At 38.2% G+C, this 21,637-nt stretch overlaps 1 protein-coding gene across 3 annotated transcripts in view; it reads left to right on the forward strand.

The window, feature by feature from the left end:
- AFG2A (AFG2 AAA ATPase homolog A) overlaps positions 1-21,637 on the forward strand; it is a 335,245-nt gene that overhangs the window by 33,073 nt on the left and 280,535 nt on the right. For all 3 annotated transcript variants that reach the window (XM_059066777.2, XM_067036617.1, XM_059066775.2), the window contains exon 10: positions 7,471-7,625. In XM_059066777.2, the coding sequence (XP_058922760.1) occupies positions 7,471-7,625 (155 nt within the window). The remainder of the gene's footprint in view (positions 1-7,470; positions 7,626-21,637) is intronic.

A 21,637-nucleotide genomic window follows, 5' to 3' on the forward strand; every position in this document is an offset into this window, starting at 1 on the left:
ACTGACATTTTGATTGTGGTCACATTTACAATATATAGATTATTTTGAATATAATCGATGTTTTTGTCATATTGTCATCCCATTCAAGAACATGGGATGTCTCCCTTGTGTTCATATTTTCCTCTTTATTAGAATTGTCTCCATAGAGGTGTTACGTTTTTGGTTAGGAAAATTCCTATATACTTTATTATTTTTGTCATTGCTGTGAATGGTATCTTTTTTTCTTACTATATTTTAAAATTGCCTTTCTTGGTGTGGAAAAAAGCTTATATTGATTATTTTTTGCAGGTTGTCTACCTTGCTTATCTCTTATAATTCTAATAGTTTTGTCTTGGGTTTTTTTTTTTTTTTTTTTTGGCTTTTCTGGGTAAATGACTGTCATATGCAAATAATGGCCGTTTTATTTCTTTCCATCCTTTTGGCTCTTTCTCAGTCTCGTTTTTTCTATTCTTAATTGCCAGGGACTCTACAATTGAATTATCCAGTAGTAGTGAAAGTGGCGTCCTTGTCTTGTTGACAGTTTTGAAGAGACTGCGTATAAAGTTTTTTCATCAAGTGTAATATTTGCTAAAGATTTCTGGAATGTAATCTTAAATACACTTTGCTAAGAGTATTTTTAGTTATTTTTATCATTATAAATGGATGTTAAATCTTATCAAATATTTTTCCTGCATTAGTAAAAATAATTATATAATCTCAGTAATGTGGTGAGTTAGGTTTTTTGATGAACTGGCCTTTCATTTCTGAGAAAACTCTATTTGTGAAATATAATTTTTAACGCACTGTTAGATTTAGTCAGGTAATATTTTATTTAGAACTTTTGTCCCATGTCCGTAAGTGAAAGGCATTTTTTTTTTCTTGTTCATATTTGGTTTTGGAGTCAAGGTTATATTAGCCTCTTATAATGTTTGGGTAGTTTTGCTCTCACTTATAAAAACCTCAGTCTGGGGGACTTCCCTGGTGGCGCAGTGGTTAAAAATCCTCCTGCCAATGCAGGGGACACGGGTTTGATCCCTGGTCTGGGAAGATCCCACATGCTGTGGAGCAGCTAAGCCTGTGTGCTACAACTGCTGAGCCTGCGCTCTAGAGCCTGCGAGCCACAACTACTGAAGCCCGTGCACCTAGAGCCTGTGCTCCTCAATAAGAGAAACCACTGCAATGAGAAGGCCGTGCACCGCAACAGAGTAGACCCTGCTTGCCACAGCTAGGGAAAGTTCTGTGTGCAGCAATGAAGACCCAATGCAGCCAAAAATATAAATAAATATATATATATATATATATATATATATATTTTTAACTCAGTCTGCATATAATGGGAAAAAAGGATATTTCTTAAAAATTCTGTAGGATTGTTATTTGTGTCATGATCCAGTTAGGAGATAGAACCTCTACCACTCATTTTTGTAGAGAGAATTTACTATAAAGAATTCATAACAAATTATAAAATTACTCACTGAGAAGCTACTGTCACCCGTAAGGCTGGGGAAACGAAGGAAAGAGGTTGGGATTTCTAAAATCTAGAACTCAGACCTCTGAAGAACTGCCTGATATTTTGAAGGCAGGCTCAGACCTCTGAGAATGTGACACTGGTAGGTTGGTGCTGATGTCTGTTAGGGGTTACTAGAGTGGTGGTCACAGGAATGACAGACAGACAGGAAGGCCACAGAAGTAAAGAGTTAGTCCCTTCTCTCCCCTTCATCTGCAGTCTCTCTCTAGAGCTTTGCTCTAGCGTTGGCAAAGCCTACCACGGAGCCAAAGTGTAGTTTGCAGAGTCTCAGCCCCAAGTATCACAAAGCCAAGTTTAGAAGTATGCATTTTGGAGCTGAAAGTCAATAATTTAGTAACTGGTACAACTGAAAACTAAGTTACATAATGCTCATATAATCTCTGTGTGAGCTACAAAAGAAATTATATAAGGAACTAAATGTTAAGAATAGAATGGTAGTAAAAACTGTTTTAGATTTTATCTAAGAGGGAATTATAACAAAAACAGTTATCAGGAAACAGGAGGGGTTAAAAATAAATGCATTCAACTCAGATAGTTGGAAAAGAGCAACACAGTAAACCCAAACATGAAAGAAATTTAAAATGTTATGGGTAGAGTCAATAGACTTGAGAACAAAGCAACAAAGTTTAAAATAATCTCATTATTTGACAATATTTTTAAGATTATGAAGTCAGATCAAGGTCCATTCAAGAGACAGAACCACACTAGTGGAAGTTTTTGGTGAAAGAGAAAAGTAGATGCAAATAAAATATAAAATGGAGGAAATAATGACATGGTAGAGATCAAAAAAACAAATGTTCATTCTGGATGTTAAAAAACCTTGTCTGTGGAAGAATAATGTGGAGATCTATGTCACTGGCTTACCTATTAATTTCCTTGCAGCCTCATGATTAACTTTACTTTGATTAACTATACTTAAATATGTATGTTAAGTTAACATTTTTAGTATAACCATTAAAATAATAGAGAGTGTATAACTTTAAAATTAAATAGAAGGCAAAATGGAATGTGAAAAGCACAAAAGATTGAGTCTCAAAGAAAGCAAGAAAAGGAAGTGGTAAGAATTAGAATAATTTTAATGCAAAACTCACTCCTGAAGATAAGGATGACTACCGTATATTGATAAAACATTCAGTTCACTGGGAAGCTATAACTGTTTTAAATCTGATGTACTTGACAGGGTAGCTTTGAAACATATAAAACAAAAATTTTTGTAACTACAAGGAGAAATGAACAGAACAACCATTTTAGTGAGTTTTAACACATCTCTGTCAGTCGTTGAGGATAGAGAAGGTTTGAAGAACACTATCAACAAACTTGATCTAATGGATATGTATTTGGAACACTGAACCAACAACATATATACATATTCAAACAGGTAGAGAATGTTTATGAATTTGCCATTCGAAAAATTCATTTCATACAAACCTTGTTCTCGAAGTTAAATTCAGTCAGTTAAAAAACCTTCACAGTTTGGAAATTAGAATATTTTAAATAAATTATTGGTTGAACTGTAATTTGCAAATAAAAAGCTATTTGGAATTGAATGATCAAAATCTGTGGTTATACGGCTAAAGCAATTCTTACAGGGAAATTTACAACCTGAAATTCTTATGTTAGAAATGAAAAAAGGTTGAGAAATAAAAAGCTGTGCATTATTATTAAAAAAATAATAAATCCTAAAAAACAAAGATTTAATAAAGATGAGACAGAAATGAATGGAAGAAGAAAAGAATTAGGAGAAATAAGTAGAATGATTTTATGTGCTATTCCATACTGATTGCATTCCCCTCCCTGCTACCTCTACATGGGTATCGTGAGCTCTGGAGTTATCACAGCCTCTGCTCAGCTTCTCTTGTTGATTCCAGTACTTCATTAGAAGCTCTTCTTTGGCAGATCTTTTACTGTATTTAAAGAATAGTCCTCGGCTTTATTGGCGAGGGGAGGCAAAACTATTCCTGCAGCTTTTCTCTAGGTCCCAACTATTTAGAACATGGTGATTTCTACTACTCTGTCTTCTAGTTTGCTGATGCATTCTTCTGTATAATGTAATCTACTGTTGATTCCTTCTAGCATATCTTTTATTTTAGTTATTGTGTTCTTTTTTTTGAAGTATATTTGATTTATAATAGTGTTGTGTTAATTTCAGGTGTATAACATAATGATTCAGTATTTTTGCAGTTTATATTCCATTATAGGTTATTATAAGATAATGGGTGTACTTTCCTGTGCTGTATAGTAAATCATTGTTGCTTATCTATTTTGTATATAGTAGTTTGTATCTGTTAAGCCCATACCCCTAATTTGTCCCACCCCACTTCCCTCTCCCCTTTGGTAACCACAGGTTTGTTTTCTGTGTCTAAGTCTCATTCTGTTTTGTTTATACATTCATTTGTATTATTTTTTAGATTCCATATGTAAGTGATGTCATATAGTATTTGCCTCTTTCTGTCTGAGTTGTTTCACTACGCATAATATTCTCTAGGTCCATCCACATTGATGCAAATGGCAGTATTTCATTCTTTTTTATGGCGGAATAATATTCCTGTGTTTGTGTGTGTATGTGTGTGTGAGTGTGTGTGTACATATATATTCTTTGATTTTTATGAGCTGTTTGTATATATTGGATTTTATCAGTTATTGTATTCTTTATTTTTATAAATTTATTTTATTTATTTATTTTTGGCTGCATTGGGTCTTCGTTGCTGCATGCAGGCTTTCTCTGGTTGTGGCGAGCGGCTACTACGCTTCATTGTGGTGCACGGGTTTCTTGTTGCGGTGGCTTCTCTTGTTGTGGAGCACCAGCTCTAGACGTGTGGGCTTCAGTAGTTGTGGCACGCAGGCTCAGTAGTTGTGGCTCATGGGCTCTAGAGCGCAGGCTCAGTAGTTGTAGCTCACGGGACTGGTTGCTCTGCGGCATGTGGGATCCTCCCAGACCAGGGATCAAACTTGTCCCCTGCGTTAGCAGGTGGATTCTTAACTACTGCGCCACCAGGGAAGTCCCCAGTAATTGTATTCTTTACCTTTGTTTTCTTCATTATATTTTCTCTCTGTTAAAATTTTCACTGTGTTCATCCATTCTGTGTTAGCTGAGCATCTTTATGATTATTATGTTGAAGTCTCTACTGAGTAGCTTGCTTATCTCCCCTTTGTTTTGTCCTTTTTCTGAGTCCTTTGTCTTGTTCCTTTATTTGGAACATATTCCTCTGTCTCCTCATTTTGCAGATTTTGCTGTGTTTTTTTTTTCTGTGTTGGGAAGGTCAGGTATGTTGGCTGATTTTGGAGAAGTGGCCTTTTTTAGGTGACGTTCTATGGGGCCCAGCAGCACACTCCCCTCTGGTTACTAGAGCTATATGCTCTAGGGCAGCGGTCCCCAACCTTTTTGGCACCAGGGACTGGTTTCTTGGGAGATAATTTTTTTGTGTGTGGTAGGGGGGAGGGATGGTTCAGGCGGTAATGTGAGCAATGGGGAGCGGCAGATGAAGCTTTGCTTGCTCGCCCAGTACTCACCTCCTGCTCCGTGGCCCGGTTCCTAACAGTCCCCAGCCCGGGGGTTGGGGACCCTGGTCACTCTAGGGTTTCAGGTGTGAGCCCTACATGAGCTGCGTGGGTCCTTCTGTTTTGGTGAGGCTGACTGGTAAGAGTAAGGTATCTGGTCTAAATTAGAGATATTGACAAGTATTGCCAGGTAGCCGTTTGGGACATGAAGTGTTAGATTCTTTTGGTCTTTTGATCACTTCCATTTATTTAAGACTTTTTAGAACTGCTTTAATTCTTTCAGGTCACCAAGGTGCTGTTTAATACAACACAGTGCCTTATTACTAAGGATTTACTTAGTTTTTTATGATTGCACCATTTAAAAGGTATGTTGGGCAGTGAAACAACCTAATTTAAAGTAAACTTTTATTTTCATGTCAAGAACTGTGAAGGTTTGTGATTTTACCCTACTTGCAAGTTAACAAGTTTCACAAGTACTTTCAGAAGACACGGTATTCCTGGGTCAGAGTCAAAGGATAGACTACTACTTACAGCAACAGAAGTAGCCAGAGAAGCAGCATTTACACCAGCTCCCGGAGCCTCACTTTTCACAAAGAGATACAAAAAGGGCTGGGTGGCATCTGAGTCCTTATAAGGTGGCATTACAGGAGAACCTTGAGCTTAGGGAACCTTAATCTTTTGCAGTGGGCAGTAAGCATATCTGCCCTTTGCTTTGGAGGGAGACACTCTGTTTTCCTGTATACAGACATCCTTGAAAAGATAGTCTGAAACAGAGGCAGTTAGTGCTTGTGAAGAATTATCTTTCAACATTTTTGGAAGGCAGAAAACCATATAGGTATTTGTAAGATGGACTTAAATAAGTGACATAGACTTCAGATTGCAGAGTATGGCCTAAGAAATTTTCCATAGAAAATAGTGATCTTTTTACATATATCTTCAGTTTCCTCTTTTGTAGCTTTTTTTCTGGTTAGCCTACTGTCTCGGAGACCTCCATGAATATTAGACTCGCAATGATAGCTTTCCTTGGGAAAGATTACTGTGGATCTATTTTCTGAGTGGTGTGTTATTCACTGTTTTTCCTTAGTAGTCAAAGATATCCAAACCTCTGTTTGGGGGAGTTTGTGTTTTCCTTCCTTGAACCAATGCTTCTGTTTCAAAGTTCAAACAAATGAAGGCAAGTAAGATGACAATTATGGTATCATTTTAATTTAGTAAAAATTCACTGAGGCATAACATTTTAGACAAAAAGACATTAAAAATGATGGAGCTTGTTGGTGTCCCAGGGCAAGTTCAGTTATTCAGACTGGATTTCTAAGAGGTCTCTGAGACTGAGATTCTTCAAAGTGGAACTTGATTGTGTACTAGAACACAAATAAAGCACTTCATTACAAAATACCCTCAGGCAAAGAGCACATAGGGACTTTGCTGCCCTCTAGGCTAGAGGTCTTTGTCACAGATCAAGGGGCTCTAAATCTGACAACTTTGATGGGGGGATGGCTTGGGGTACTCAGTCCTATCAGTGCTTAAACTCCAAGCAAACAGCAAAAACAGAGAACGTAACATCCGTAGTGTTTTAGGTCAGCATGATCTCTTTTAAGTTATTTTGCATCTCTCTAAATTTAACTTGGTTGATCATCTTTTTGGCTTTGTAGTATTTTACTATTCTGATTCTACTTCTCTATCTCTGCCTCTCACTGTTGTGGCCTCTCCGGTTGTAGAGCACAGGCTCCGGACGCGCAGGCTCAGCGGCCATGGCTCACGGGCCCAGCTGCTCCGCGGCATGTGGGATCTTCCCGGACCGGGGCACGAACCCATGTCCCCTGCATCGGCAGGTGGACTCTCAACCACTGTGCCACCAGGGAAGCCCCTAGCTTCCCTTTTATAGGTCTCTTACTACTCCTATAGTATCAGATCTCGTGTGTATACACATAACTCTGAAGTTGGATTCTGTCTTGAATTCCAAAACCACATTTCTAACTGCCAGCTGAACATTTCCTTCAAGATGTTCGCCAATACCTTACAGAACTTGTAACTCTGGTATGTGTGTATTAACAAAAAGGGCAGGGCAAAAGGTATGTTACTGTTTCAATATTTTACTCTTTTCAAAGAAATTCTCCAAACAGGTTATTTTGACAAAACTTTATGGTCTTTTTTGTGGAAGTTGTTTTGTAAATTTTATTTCACATACGTGAAATATCTGTCTTTTCATATTTCATAGCAGTTTGTCATATTTTTACCACCCAAACTAAGCATTTACATTTTTGCCTTCATCCCCCACATTATCCCTTCTCCCTCCCCACCCCCCCGCCTCTGTACACGCACACACACATGTGCACAAGCACACACAATTTTAAATGTTATAATATGCATGAGCTTTGGATTTTTTGTTATTATTCTTATTGGTAATGGTTCAGTGTGTATTTATGAGGTGGAAGACAAAGCTTGTGTTACTTTTCTCTTCACAGGTCTTCATGCCTTGAGGAGAGTCTTGAGGAAACACCCTAACCTCCCTGATAGCAAGATGGCTGGGTTGGTGAAGATTACTCTGAAAGATTTCTTGCAGGGGATGAATGACATCAGGCCCAGTGCCATGAGGGAGGTAGCAATTGATGTCCCAAATGTAAGTCATTTGTACCCTCATGCTAGCCACACTGTTTGAATTAAACTCTGAAAGAAACTAAGGCCCCAGGGAAACTACCTTCCTAAGCTAAACTTAAAAAAAAGTTTTTTCTAATTGAAATTTTTATGGAGATAATTGTAGATTTAGTACAGTTGTAAGAAATACTTTAGGGAGAGCGTATGTATCCTTTACCCAGTTCCCCCCACCTCGCCAATGGTAACATCTTACAAAACTATAATACAATATCACAAGCAGGATATTGATAGAATCATCGATCTTTTGCAGATTTCCCCAGTGTTGCCTGTACTCATTTATGTGTACGTGTGTGTCTCTGTCTGTGTGTTTAGTTCTGTGCAGTTTTATTACATGTAAAGTTTTGTGTATCCATCACCAGAATCAAGATACTGAGGATTTCCATCACCACAATGATCCCTTGCTTTGCCCTTTCATAACTACACCCACGTTGTTCCTGCATCCATTTCCAAAATTCTGTCATTTCAGAAGTGTTATATAAATGGAGTTATACATTATGCAATTGTTTGGAATTAGTTTTTTTCGCTTACTGTAATTCCCTGGTGATTCATTCAAGTTGTTATATATCAATAGTTTGTTCCTTTCTTTTGCTGAGTAGTATTCCATTGTATATGTGTACAATAGTTTGTTTAACTATTCACCAGTTGAAGGACATCTGGGTTGTTTCCAGTTTGGAGCTATTATGAATAAAGCTTCTATGAACATTTTTCTACAGGTATTGTGTGAATATAAGTTTTCATTTCTCTGGAACAAATGCCCAAGTGTAGTACAGTTACTGGGTTGTATACTAATTCCATGTTTAGTTTTACAAGAAAATGTCAACTAGGCTAATTTTAGAACCAAAAAAAGGCTTCTAGTTATGATACTTTCTACTAATGATGCTTGATGTTTCCTTGGGTTCTTTTACATGTACTTCATCATTGACTGTCTCTGCAGAGTTTTCAGTGAGATCACCACAAGGGCAACAGAAGTTACCTTTTATGCATGGACCACCTGTTACATCACCTGTGACACACATGGGCCTAATATTCAGGGGGTGGGGGATGGCCTTATAGTTTTCTTTGAATATATTAATATTTTTAGAAAATGAACATTGAAACAAGCATTGGCAGTGTGTTCTGCATTATATTATATTGTAATATGTCAATATGTATTTTGAAGTGTCAAAAGAGAGCTGTTATTTAAACTTATTTTACCATGGACCACGTGAAGCAGAGACTTACCAGCATTTTGCAGTGTGGTAGATTGCAAAAAATGACCACAAATTCTTCCCTTCACTGTGTTTGCCCTTTTGCACTGCAGTCTTGTAGCTCCTACTCTAAACGCTAGGGAGTCAAGTTTTCCATCCTTGAATCTGCACTTGGTCATGTACCTTGCTTTGGCCAGTGGAGTGTTAGCAGCCATAATGCAAGCAGGCTTGAAAGTGCTTAGGGCTTGCCTTCTCCTGCTGGTTTTTGCCATTGCCTTAGCTTTGTTAAGAAATCTGTACTAGCTTCCTGCAGGATGAGAGACTGTATGAACAGAGATGAGCCCTCCTAGTTGAGACCCCCTCATTCTAGTCATCACCAGTTGTCAGACATGTGATCCCATGCTAGACTATCCCACTCCAATCAAAGTTTGCCCCAACCAGGAGAAACCAGTTAACCCTCGGAATTGTCAGAAATAATAAAGTTATTTTGAGCCACTAAATTTTATGGTCATTAGCAAAAGCTAAGTGAAGCAGGCACTTGTTAGCTCCTTATAGAACACAGTTGTTTTGTAAGTTTAGGCTGGGAAATGGTACCCTGGAGATAAGAACATTCCCAAGGACTAACTGCTAGTTTAGGCTGCTTAATGTGATTTTGAATTCTTTTTGAAACATTTTCAAATTTACTACTGAAAGCTCAACTTTGGGTTTTTTCAGAAGCTCTGTAGCAGAACATGCTCATTTCGTATGAATAATTTGACAAATGGAATTATAGAATGAAGAATGATTGTTGTTGGGTTAGTAGAAACTTCACTTCTTTGGAACTTATGGTCTAAAGCTCGGGGACATTGATTGGTATGAATACCAATATTAGTATGAATATTTGCAGTATTTATCTGTATTTTATTGGGTACCGCAACATAATGTAATGGGTCAGGTAGACACCTAATCATCAAATGCCTCATGTGAAAATTTCAGGGGATGGGGTTATAACCAACTGCACCATCCCAAAACATTTTAGTGATTAAAAAAGTTTAGGAGCTAAGGAAACCTACAGCCGGCTTTTAAACTTAAAGTTATTGCCAATGATAATGTGTTTAAACAGTGGCTGTCCACTCTTAGAACTGCTGAACTGGTTTATTCATCATAGGAACTAGTACTACAACTGCATTTTTAATTGCTCTAATGAAATAGTTTTTCCTTTATTTTCTTTTGCTACAATATTTACAATCCATGGACTTGTGCCATTTTCCATTTGGCGTTTTATTATTTGGTCTAAGGCCATGGTGTACTATGATGTTACTCATGAGCTCCAAAGTGATTAGCCTTGGTCAGAGTACTTTCTTACATTGCTTTTCATGCTCACTTCAGATTGTAAAAATTTTCCTGAGAAGTCAACAGTTCTGTAATTGGATTCCTAAAGTTCACTCTTCTGATTTCTGGCTGTTACACCTACAAAAATATCTCCAAATTATTTCTGCAGAAGATTTAATATTTATTTTGCTATAGAAAACCTGTTTCAAGTAGCTAGTTAATTACAGGCTTTTTTTTAAATAGCAAAGTGAGCATGCAACATCTTTTGAGAAAAGATTTTAGTGTGTGAAATTAAACCTTCTAAATCACACTTGCTAAAGTTTGAAAGAAATGTCTTAAGGTTGGAATGTTGCCAATTATAGTGCATTATTAATTTCAGAAGACCACAAGTGTTAGCCACTTACTTAAATGTAATGTTTCCTTTTTTTGGACTTTCTGAATTGGTGATTGGTATGTTAAAAGTCAAATGTATTTTACAATTAATCAGTGATGAAAGTCAAATATATTTCTTTACTTGAGGAATCCTTAGAATCTTTGAATGTGCTAATATGCATTGTGAAATTTCAGTTTTTCACCCAGAGATAACTGTTAATATTTTGTCACAGTTCCAATAGATTTTTTAGACTTTTATAGATTTTCTTCTGTGCATATAGGTATTTTAATATAGATAATCTTAGGATATATATAGTTTTATGTTCTGCTTTTTTCATTTAAAGTTATATGATAAATGTTTTACTCTAAAATTTCTTGGCAAACATCTTTTTATTGACAGCATAATAGACTATTATGTTGATAAACTGTAACTGTTTTATCTTTCTTCCATTCTCAGATATTTAGGGTTTTTTCTCTTTTTCTCTCATATAAACATATTTGTGTCCAAATCTTTGCATTTTTGATTTTGATGAAGTGGAATTACCAGACTAAAATATGTGATTTTTAAAGTTTGTGACAAATATCGTTTTCTTTTTTTACCCCAGAAAGGTGGTTCTAATTTTTAATCATGTGATAAAAATGTAAAATTTCAAAGAGCTTAAGCAAAATCTCATTTTATTTTCACTTTAGTCCTTTTCTCTTTTTACTTTCCACTAGATTATTTTCTTCACTGAAAAGTTCTTTATTACAAGGAATAATACTGGATACGTTTTAGATAAATAGAGATTTTATTTTAACATCTTTTTTTTTTTTTTTTTTTTTGATAAATAGAGATTTTAAAAGAAAATGAGAGGTAGCTATCAGTTATGTCTCTTCTCCTCCCTATAAAAATGTTAAATTTTTAGATCAAGGGTATACCTGGATGGCTTTTAAATGAATTTGAAGTTCCATAAGACCAGAGGTTCTTACTTTTTATTTTTATCCCTAGTACTTAGCATACGACTAGCACATAATAGATGTCCAATCAGTATTTGTTGAATAAATGAGCAAATAACTATAATTTTCATGAAAAAACATATTAGATGGTCAATTTCAGATATTTGAAAAATATTTTTAAAAGAGTATATCATCCTTCTTCTGTACCAAAGTACAATATAGGCCATTATTACCCTCATGAAACATTCTTCAGATTTTTCATATTTTATAAAGCAACTAATTTCTTTAGTGAATTTACTACTGTAAGTGAATTTAACAATTTTGGAATACAGATGCCTATAATAGAGTTAAGCTGTCTAGTCTGGCAGGATATGCAATAATCCTTTATATTTTCTGCAGAACATGTTGCTTTCTTGATCTATTAAAAATTCTTATTTTCTTAAGGTAAATAAAAAAATACAGTGCTTTTAATATTTGTATTTATATATTATTGTTACAATAAGTCATTGTGTATATGTCACAACAATCATTTCTGATAAAATTCATTCTTAGCCAAATATATACAAATTAATTCCATCAAGTTTATGTAATTCATATATACATCTTAACAACCCCCTCCTCCTGTCTTTCTCTATTTTTATTTTATGTAGTTTTAGGTTATCCTTTATTATTTGGAAATAATCCATCTGTACACTTTTGATATTACTTTTGGATTGCAGTTTTCAGAATTTGGACCTTTGGTTCAGAATAAGCCAAAAGCCAATTAAAAATATAGGACTCTAGGGCTTCCCTGGTGGCGCAGTGGTTGAGAGTCCGCCTGCCGATGCAGGAGACACGGGTTCGTGCCCTGGTCCGGGAAGATCCCACATGCCGCGGAGCAACTAAGCCCGTGAGCCATGGCCGCTGAGCCTGTGCGTCCGGAGCCTGTGCTCCGCAACGGGAGAGGCCACAACAGTGAGAGGCCCGCATACCGCAAAAAAAAAAAAAAAAAAAAAAAAAAAATATAGGACTCTACTTTCACGTGAACCCACTTTTGGAAAATGAACTGCAGCCAGAGCCTCAGGACTACCTGTATAGCCCCAAACCCATCTGCAGTCTTGGATCCAGGTTAAACTTAGAGGTAGTGGTGGTCAAATTGAGTGTCTACCAAATGTCATTATTTAAATAAAAATTCCTCATTTACTCCCATTTTAAAAACTAGCAAACCTCTTAATTATATGAATAATCAAAAGGTTATCTGTTTCACTACGTATTCAAAATTTGCAGCTGTATTTTCATTTGGCGCTTTTTCAGATGAGACTAAAACATCAGAATGTGACAAGTGAGTTGAATTTCCTAGGATGAGCTCATTAGCATTACTTTTCTGGTGCAAAGATATGAGTTAAATAGTTTAATTGACCATAATTACATTTTATTCTTCTTGTACCTTCAGGATAATTGGAAGGAATTTGAGTTTCTGTTTTTTAAAAGCAGTACTGTATTCTGTATTTTATTTCTTACAGACGCAGAAGATTGAGGGCTTCTATGATGCTTTACTAAATAACAGATTTTTTTTTTTTTTGGAATAGATAGTACAACAACCTGTAGAAATTCTATTAATTCCATATTGGTCCTTGGCAGGGCTTTTGAATTTTTTTTTTTTGCTTCTTCTTGTCTAGACGGAATAGTGTCTTCTATCACTTCCAAGATCCCAGTCTTCCCTGCCAACTACTCTTGTGCATTTTTATAGTTTTAAGTACTAACAATTGAACAGGAAAGCACATTGGGAAAAGTAGATTACTTTTTTTAAAACATCTTTATTGGAGTATAATTGCTTTACAATGGTGTGTCAGTTTCTGCTTTATAACAAAGTGAATGACTTATACATATACATATATCCCCATATCTCTTCCCTCTTGCATCTCCCTCCCCCGCACCCTCCCTATCCCACCCCTCTAGGTGGTCACGAAGCACTGACCTGATCTCCCTGTGCTATGTGGCTGCTTCCCACTAGCTATCTATTTTACGTTTGGTAGCGTATATATGTCCATGCCACTCTCTCACTTAGTCCCAGCTTACATTTCCCTCTCCCCGTATCCTCAAGTCCCTTCCCTAGTAGGTCTGTATCTTTCTTTCCGTATTGCCCCTAGGTTCTTCTGACCGTTTTCTTTTCGTTTTTTTTTTTTTTTTTTTTTTTAAGATTCCATACATATGTGTTAGCATACGGTATTTGTTTTTCTCTTTCTGCCTTACTTCACTCTGTATGACAGCCTCTGGGTCCATCCACCTCACTACAAATAACTAAGTTTGTTCCGCCTTCTGGCTGAGTAATATTCCATTGTATATATGTGCCACATCTTCTTTATCCATTCATCCGTTGATGGACACGTAGGTTGCTTCCTTGTCCTGGCTGTTGTAAATAGAGCTGCAATGAACATTTTGGTACATGACTCGTTTTGAATTATGGTTTTCTCAGGGTATATGCCCAGTAGTGGGATTGCTGGGTCATATGGTAGTTCTATTTTTAGTTTTTTAAGGATCCTCCATACTGTTCTCCATAGTGGCTCTATCAATTTACATTCCCACCAACAGTGCAAGAGTGTTCCCTTTTCTCCACACCCGCTCCAGTATTTATTGTTTGTAGATTTTTTTGATGATGGCCATTCTGACCGGTGTGAGATGATATCCCATTATAGTTTTTTGTTTTGTTTTGTTTTGTTTTGTTTTGTTTTTGTGGTACGCAGGCCTTTCACTGCCGTGGCCTCTCCCGTTGCGGAGCACAGGCTCCGGACGCGCAGGCCCAGCGGCCATGGCCCATGGGCCCAGCTGCCCCGCGGCACGCAGGATCCTCCCAGACCGGGGCACGAACCCGCGCTCCCCGCACCGGCAGGCGGACTCTCAATCACTGCGCCACCAGGGAAGCCCCCCATTATAGTTTTGATTTGCATTTCTCTAATGATTTTGGGCGTTCTTTCATGTGTTTGTTGGCTATCTGTATATCTTCTTTGGAGAAATGTCTATGTAGATCTTCCGCCCATTTTTGGACTAGATTGTTTTTTTTTTTGATATTGAGCTGCAAGAGTTGCTTGTATGTTTTAGAGATTAATCCTTTGTCAGTTGCTTCATTTGCTAATATTTTCTCCCATTCTGAGGGTTGTCTTTTCATCTTGTTTATGGTTTCCTTTGCTGTGCAAAAGCTTTTAAGTTTCATTAGGTCCCCTTTGTTTATTTTTGTTTCTATTTCCATTACTCTAGGAGGTGGGTCAAAAAGGATCTTGCTGTGATTTATATCACAGACTGTTCTGCCTATGTTTTCCTCTAAGAGTTTGATGGTGTCTGGCCTTACATTTAGGTCTTTAATCCATTTTGAGTTTATTTTTGTGTATGGTGATTCTAATTTCATTCTTTTATACGTAGCTGTCCAGTTTTCCCAGCACCACTTATTGAAGAGGCTGTCTTTTCTCCGCTGTATATTCTTGCCTCCTTTATCAAAGATAAGTTGACCATATGTGCGTGGGTTTATCCTTTGGGTTTTCTATCCTGTTCCATTTATCTATATTTCTGTTTTTGTGCCAATACCATACTGTCTTGATTACTGTAGCTTTGTAGTACAGTCTGAAGTCCGGGAGCCTGATTCCTCCAGCTCCGTTTTTCTTTCTCAAGATTGCTTTGGCTATTTGGGGTGTTTTCTGTTTCCATACAAATTGTGAAATTTTTTGTTCTAGTTCTGTGAAAAATGCCAGTGGTAGTTTGATAGGGATTGCATTGAATCTGTAGATTGCTTTGGGTAGTCATCTTTAATTTCTCTCATCAGTGTCTTATAATCTTCTGCATACAGGTCTTTTGTCTCCTTAGGTAGGTTTATTCCTAGGTATTTTATTCTTTTTGTTACAGTGGTAAATGGAGTGTTTTCTTAATTTCACTTTCAGATTTTTCATCATTAGTGTATAGGAATGCAAGAGATTTCTGTGCATTAATTTTGGGTCCTGCTGCTTTTCCAAATTCATTGATTAGCTCTAGTAGTTTTCTGGTAGCATCTTTAGGATACTCTATGTATAGTATCATGTCATCTGCAAACACTGACAGCTTTACTTCTTTTCCGATTTGGATTCCTTTTATTTCTTTTTCTTCTCTGATTGCTGTGGCTAAAACTTCCAAAACTGTGTTGAATAATGGTGAGAGTGGGCACCCTTGTCTTGTTCCTCATCTTAGTGGAAATGGTTTCAGTGTTTCACCATTGAGGATGATGTTGGCTGTGGGTTTGTCACATATGGCCTTTATTATGTTGAGGAAAGTTCCCTCTATGCCTACTTTATGGAGGGTTTTTGTCATCAATGGGTGTTGACTTTTTTTTTTTTTTGTGGTACGCGGGCCTCTCACTGTTGTGGCCTCTCCCATTGCGGAGCACAGGCTCAGCGGCCATGGCTCACGGGCCCAGCCGCTCTGCGGCACGTGGGATCTTCCCGGACCGGGGCACGAACCCGTGTCCCCTGCAGCGGCAGGCGGATTCTCAACCACTGCGCCACCAGGGAAGCCCGGGTGTTGACTTTTGTTGAAAGCTTTCACTGCACCTATTGAGATGATCATATGGTTTTTTTCCTTCAATTTGTTAATATGGTGTATCACGTTGATTGATTTGTGTATATTGAAGAATCCTTGCATTCCTGGAATAAACCCCACGTGATCATGGTGTATGATCCTTTTAATGTGCTGTTGGATTCTGTTTGCTAGTATTTTGTTAAGGATTTTTGCATCTATGTTCATCAGTGATATTGGCCTGTAGTTTTCTTTCTTTGTGACATCTTTGTCTGGTTTTGGAAACAGAGTGATGATGGCCTCATAAATGAGTTTGGGAGTGCTCCTCCCTCTGCTATCTTTTGGAAGAGTTTGAGAAGGATAGGTGTTAGCTCTTCTCTAAATGTTTGATAGAATTCACCTGTGAAGCCATCTGGTCCTGGACTTTTGTTTGTTGGAAGATTTTTTATCACAGTTTCAATTTCAGTGCTTGTGATTGGTCTGTTCATATTGTCTATTTCTTCCTGGTTCAGTCTTTGAAGGTTGTGCATTTCTAAGAATTTGTCCATTTCTTCCAGGTTGTCCATTTTATTGGCATAGAGTTGCTTGTAGTAATCTCTCAGGATCCTTTGTTTTTCTGCAGTGTCAGTTGTTACTTCTTTTTCATTTCTAATTCTATTGATTTGAGTCTTCTCCCTTTTTTTCTTGATAAGTCTTGCTAATGGTTTATCAATTTTGTTTATCTTCTCAAGGAACCAGCTTTTAGTTTTATTGATCTTTGCTCTCGTTTCCTTCATTTTTTTTTCATTTATTTCTGAGCTGATATTTATGATTTCTTTCCTTCTGCTAACTGTAGGATGTTTTTTGTTCTTCTTTCTCTAATTGCTTTAGGAGTAATGTGAGGTTGTTTATTTGTTTCTTAAGGTAGGCTTGTATAGCTATAAACTTCCCTCTTAAAACTGCTTTTACTGCATCCCATAGGTTTTGGGTTGTTGTGTTTTCGTTGTCATTTGTTTCTAGGTATTTTCTGATTTCCTCTTTGATTTCTTGAGTGATCTCTTGGTTATTAAGTAGTATGTTGTTTAGCCTCCATGTGTTAGTATGTCTTACAGATTTTTTCCTGTAATTGATATCTAGTCTCATAGCATTATTGTCGGAAAAGATACTTGATACGATTTCAATTTTCTTAAATTTATGAAGGCTTCATTTGTGACCCAAAATATGATCTATCCTGGAGAATGTTCCATGAGCACTTGAGAAGAATGTGTATTCTGTTGTTTTTGGATGGAATGTCCTATAAATATCAATTAAGTCCATCTTGTTTAATGTATCATTTAAAGCTTGTGTTTCCTTATTTATTTTCATTTTGGATGATCTGACTATTGGTGAAAGTGGGGTATTAATGTCCCTTACTATGATTTTGTTTCTGTCGATTTCCCCTTTTATGGCTGTTAGTATTTGCCCTTTGTATTGAGGTGCTCCTTAGTTGGGTGCATAAATATTTACAATTGTTATATCTTCTTCTTGGATTGATCCCTTGATCATTATGTAGTGTCCTTCTTTGTCTCTTGTAATAGTCTTTATTTTAAAGTCTATTTTGTGTGATATGAGAATTGCTACTCCTGCTTTCTTTTGATTTCCATTTGCATGGAGTATCTTTTTCCATACCCTCACTTTCAGCCTTTATGTGTCCCTAGGTCTGAAGTGGGTCTCTCGTAGACAGCATATATACAGGTCTTGTTTTTGTAACCATTCAGCCAGTGTATGACTTTTGGTTGGAGCATTTAATCCATTTACATTTAAGGTAATTATCGATATGTACGTTCCTATTACCATTTTCTTAATTGTTTTGGGTTTATTATTGTAGTTCTTTTCCTTCTCTTGTGTTTCCTGCCTAGAGAAGGTCCTTTAGCATTTTTGTAAAGCTGGTTTGGTGGTGCTGAATTCTCTTAGCTTTTGCTTGTCTGTAAAGCTTTTGATTTCTCCGTCAGATCTGAGTGAGATTCTTGCTGGGTAGAGTAATCTTGGTTGTAGGTTTTTCTCTTTCATCACTTTAAGTATGTCCTGCCATTCCCTTCTGGCTTGCTGAGTTTCTGCTGAAAGATCAGCTGTTAAACCTTATGGGGATTCCCTTATGTGTTACTTGTTGTTTTTCCCCTGCTGCTCTTAATATTTGTTCTTTGTATTTAATTTTTGATAGTTTGATTAATATGTGTTTTGTTGTGTTTCTCCTTGGATTTATCCTGTATGGGACTCTCCGTGCTTCCTGGACTTGATTAACTATTTTCTTTCCCATATTAGGAAAGTTTTCAACTATAATCTCTTCAAATATTTTCTCAGTCCCTTTTTTTTCTCCTCTTCTTCTGGGACCCCTATAATTTGAATGTTGGTGTGTTTAATGTTTTCCCAGAAGTCTCTGAGACTGTCCTCAATTCTTTGCATTGTTTCCTTTATTCTGCTCTGCGGTAGTTATTTCCACTATTTTATCTTCCAGGTCACTTATCTGTTCTTCTGCCTCAGTTATTCTGCTGTTGATCCCTTCTAGAGAATTTTAAATTTCATTTATTGTGTTGTTCATCTCTGCTTGCTCTTAGTTCTTCTAGGTCCTTGTTAAACATTTCTTGTATTTTCTCCATTCTATTTCCAAGATTTTGGATCTTCTTTACTATCATTATTCTGAATTCTTTTTCAGGTAGACTGCCTATTTTCTCTTCATTTGTTAGGTCTGGTGGGTTTTTGCCTTGCTCCTTCATCTGCTGTGTGTTTCTCTGTCTTCTCATTTTGCTTAACTTACTGTGTTTGGGGTCTCCTTTTCATAGGCTGCAGGTTCATAGTTTCCGTTGTTTTTGGTGTCTGTCCCAGTGGCTAAGGTTGTTTCAGTGGGTTGTGTAGGCTTCTGGTGGAGGGGACTAGTGCCTGTGTTCTGGTGGATGAGGCTGGATCTTTTCTTTCTGGTGGGGAGGTCCACATCTGGTGGTGTGTTTTTGGGTGTCTGTGGCCTTATTATAATTTTATGCAGCCTCTGTGCTAATGGGTGGTGTTGTTTTCTTGTCTTGCTAGTTGTTTGGCATAAGGTGTCCTGCACTCTAGGTTGCTGGTCGTTGAGTGGAGCTGAGTCTTGACGATGAGATGGAGATGTCTAGGAGATTTTCGCCATTTGATATTACGTGGAACTGGGAGGTCTCTTGTGGACCAGTGTCCTGAACTTGGCTCTCCTACCTCAGTGGCACAGCCCTGATGCCTGGGTAGAGCAACAAGAGCCTGTCCTCCACATGGCTAAGAATAAAAAGGAGAAAAAAAAAAAGAAGATAAAGTAAAATAAAATAGTTATTAAAATTAAAAATAATTATTAAGAAAAATCTTTGGGGGGCTTCCCTGGTGGTGCAGTGGTTGAGAATCTGCCTGCTAATGCAGGGGACACGGGTTCAAGCCCTGGTCTGGGAGAATCCCACATGCCGCGGAGCAGCTAGCCCCGTGAGCCACAACTTCTGAGCCTGCGCATCTGGAGCCTGTGCTCTGCAACAAGAGAGGCCGCGATAGTGAGATGCCCACGCACCACGATGAAGAGTGGCCCGCACTTGCCAAAACTAGAGAAAGCCCTTGCACAGAAACGAAGACCCAACACAGAAAAAATAAATAAATTAATTAATAAACTCCTACCCCCAACATCTTAAAAAAAAATTTTTTTTAAGTTAAAAAAAAAAAGGACAGAACTCTAGGACAAATGGTAAAAGAAAAGCTGTACAGACAAAATCACATGCTGAAGCATACAGGTACACACTCACAAAAAAGAGAAAAAGGGAAACAAGTATATATATCATTGCTCTCAAAGTCCACCTCCTCAATTTGGGGTGATTCGTTGTCTGTTCAGGTATTCCACAGATGCAGGATACATCAAGTTGATTGTGGAGATTTAATCCGTTGCTCCTGAGGCTACTGGGAGAGATTTTCCTTTCTCTTCTTTGTTCGCACAGCTCCCGGGGCTCAGCTTTGGATGTGGTCCCGCCGCTGTGTGTAGGTCGCCTGAGGGCGTCTGTTCCGGCTCAGACAGGACGGGGTTAAAGGAGCAGCTGATTCGGGGGCTCTGGCTCACTCAGGCCGGGGGGAGGGAGGGGTGTGGATACAGGGCAAGCCTGCAGCCGTGGAGGCTAGCGTGACGTTGCACCAACCTGAGGCGCCGTGCGTTCTCCCGGGGAAGTTGTCCCTGGATCACGGGACCCTGGCAGTGACGGCCGCACAGGCTCCCTGGAGGGGAGGTGTGGATAGTGACCTGCGCTCGCAACACAGGCTTCTTGGTGCCTGCACTAGCAGCCTTAGCGTCCCATGCCCGTCTCTGGGGTCTGTGCTGTTAGCCGCGGCTCACACCTGTCTCTGGAGCTTCTTTAAGCAACGCTGTTAATCCCCTCTACTTGCGCACCAGGAAACAAAGAGGGAAGAAAAAGTCTCTTGTCTCTTCGGCAGCTCTAGACCTTTTCCTGGACTCCCTCCCGGCTAGCCGTGGCGCACTAACCCCTTCAGGCTGTGTTCACGCCGCAAACCCCAGTCCTCTCCCTGGGATCCGACCGAAGCCCTAGCCTCAGCTCCCAGCCCTCGTCCGCCCGGGCTGGTGAGTGCCGGTCGGCACTGATCCTCTGTGTGGCAATCTCTCCGCTTTGCCCTCCGCACCCCTGTGGCTGCGCTCTTCTCCGTGGCTCCGAAGCTTCCCCCGTCCGCCACCCGCAGTCTCCGCGCACGAAGGGGCTTCTAGTGTGTGGGAATCTTTCCTCCTTCACAGCTCCCGCCCACTGGTGCAGGTGCCGTCCCTATTCTTTGTCTCTGTTTTTTCTTTTACCCTACTAAGGTACGTGGGGAGTTTCTTGCCTTTTGGGAGGTCTGAGGTCTTCTGCCAGTGTTCAGGAGGTGTTTTGTTCCGCATGTAGATGTATTTCTGATGTATTTGTGAGGAGGAAGGTGATCTCCACGTCTTACTCTTCCACCATATTGAAGCTCTCAAAGTAGATTACTTTTAACCAGGAAATACTCTATGCCAAAATCAAGATTTTAGTTTTACCATTATTCAATATTGTAGAAGTTTAACTCTTTCATTCCACTTTTCTTTTTATACCTTACTTTTCTTCGGGTTCAGTAGCAGGAGAAATGAGTGGAAGGATCACCAATTTCTATTCTCAGCTCTGATCCCAGTTAACATTGATAAAATTGAAAGCTTTTCCATTCAGGTTATAAATAGAGAACTCTTAATTTTCAGTTTCTGTTGGGTGTCTCCATTTGAATCTATAAATAATGTTGAGATTGTCCTAGAAGAATATGCCACACTTGTATGTATAGTTGATCAGTACTCAGTACAAGCGCAGCTCATTTTGTCGTGTTTCACTTTATTGTGCTTCACAGATACTGGTGTTTTTCTTTTTTTTACAAATTTAAGGTATGTGGCAACCCTGTGATGAGCAAGTCTGTCAGCTAGTTTTCTAACAGTATTTTCTCATTTTGTGTCTCTGTATTACACTTTGGTAATTATTGCAATATTTCAGACTTTTTCATTATTATTATAATTTTATGTTGATCTTTGATTAGTGATCCTTGATGTTACTATTGTAATTGTTTTAGGGTGCCACGAACTGCACCCATATATGATGGTGAACTTAACTGGTAATTGTTGTGTGTTCTGACTGCTCTACCA

Source organism: Kogia breviceps, chromosome 6, assembly GCF_026419965.1.
Source record: "Kogia breviceps isolate mKogBre1 chromosome 6, mKogBre1 haplotype 1, whole genome shotgun sequence".
NCBI lineage: Eukaryota > Metazoa > Chordata > Mammalia > Artiodactyla > Physeteridae > Kogia > Kogia breviceps.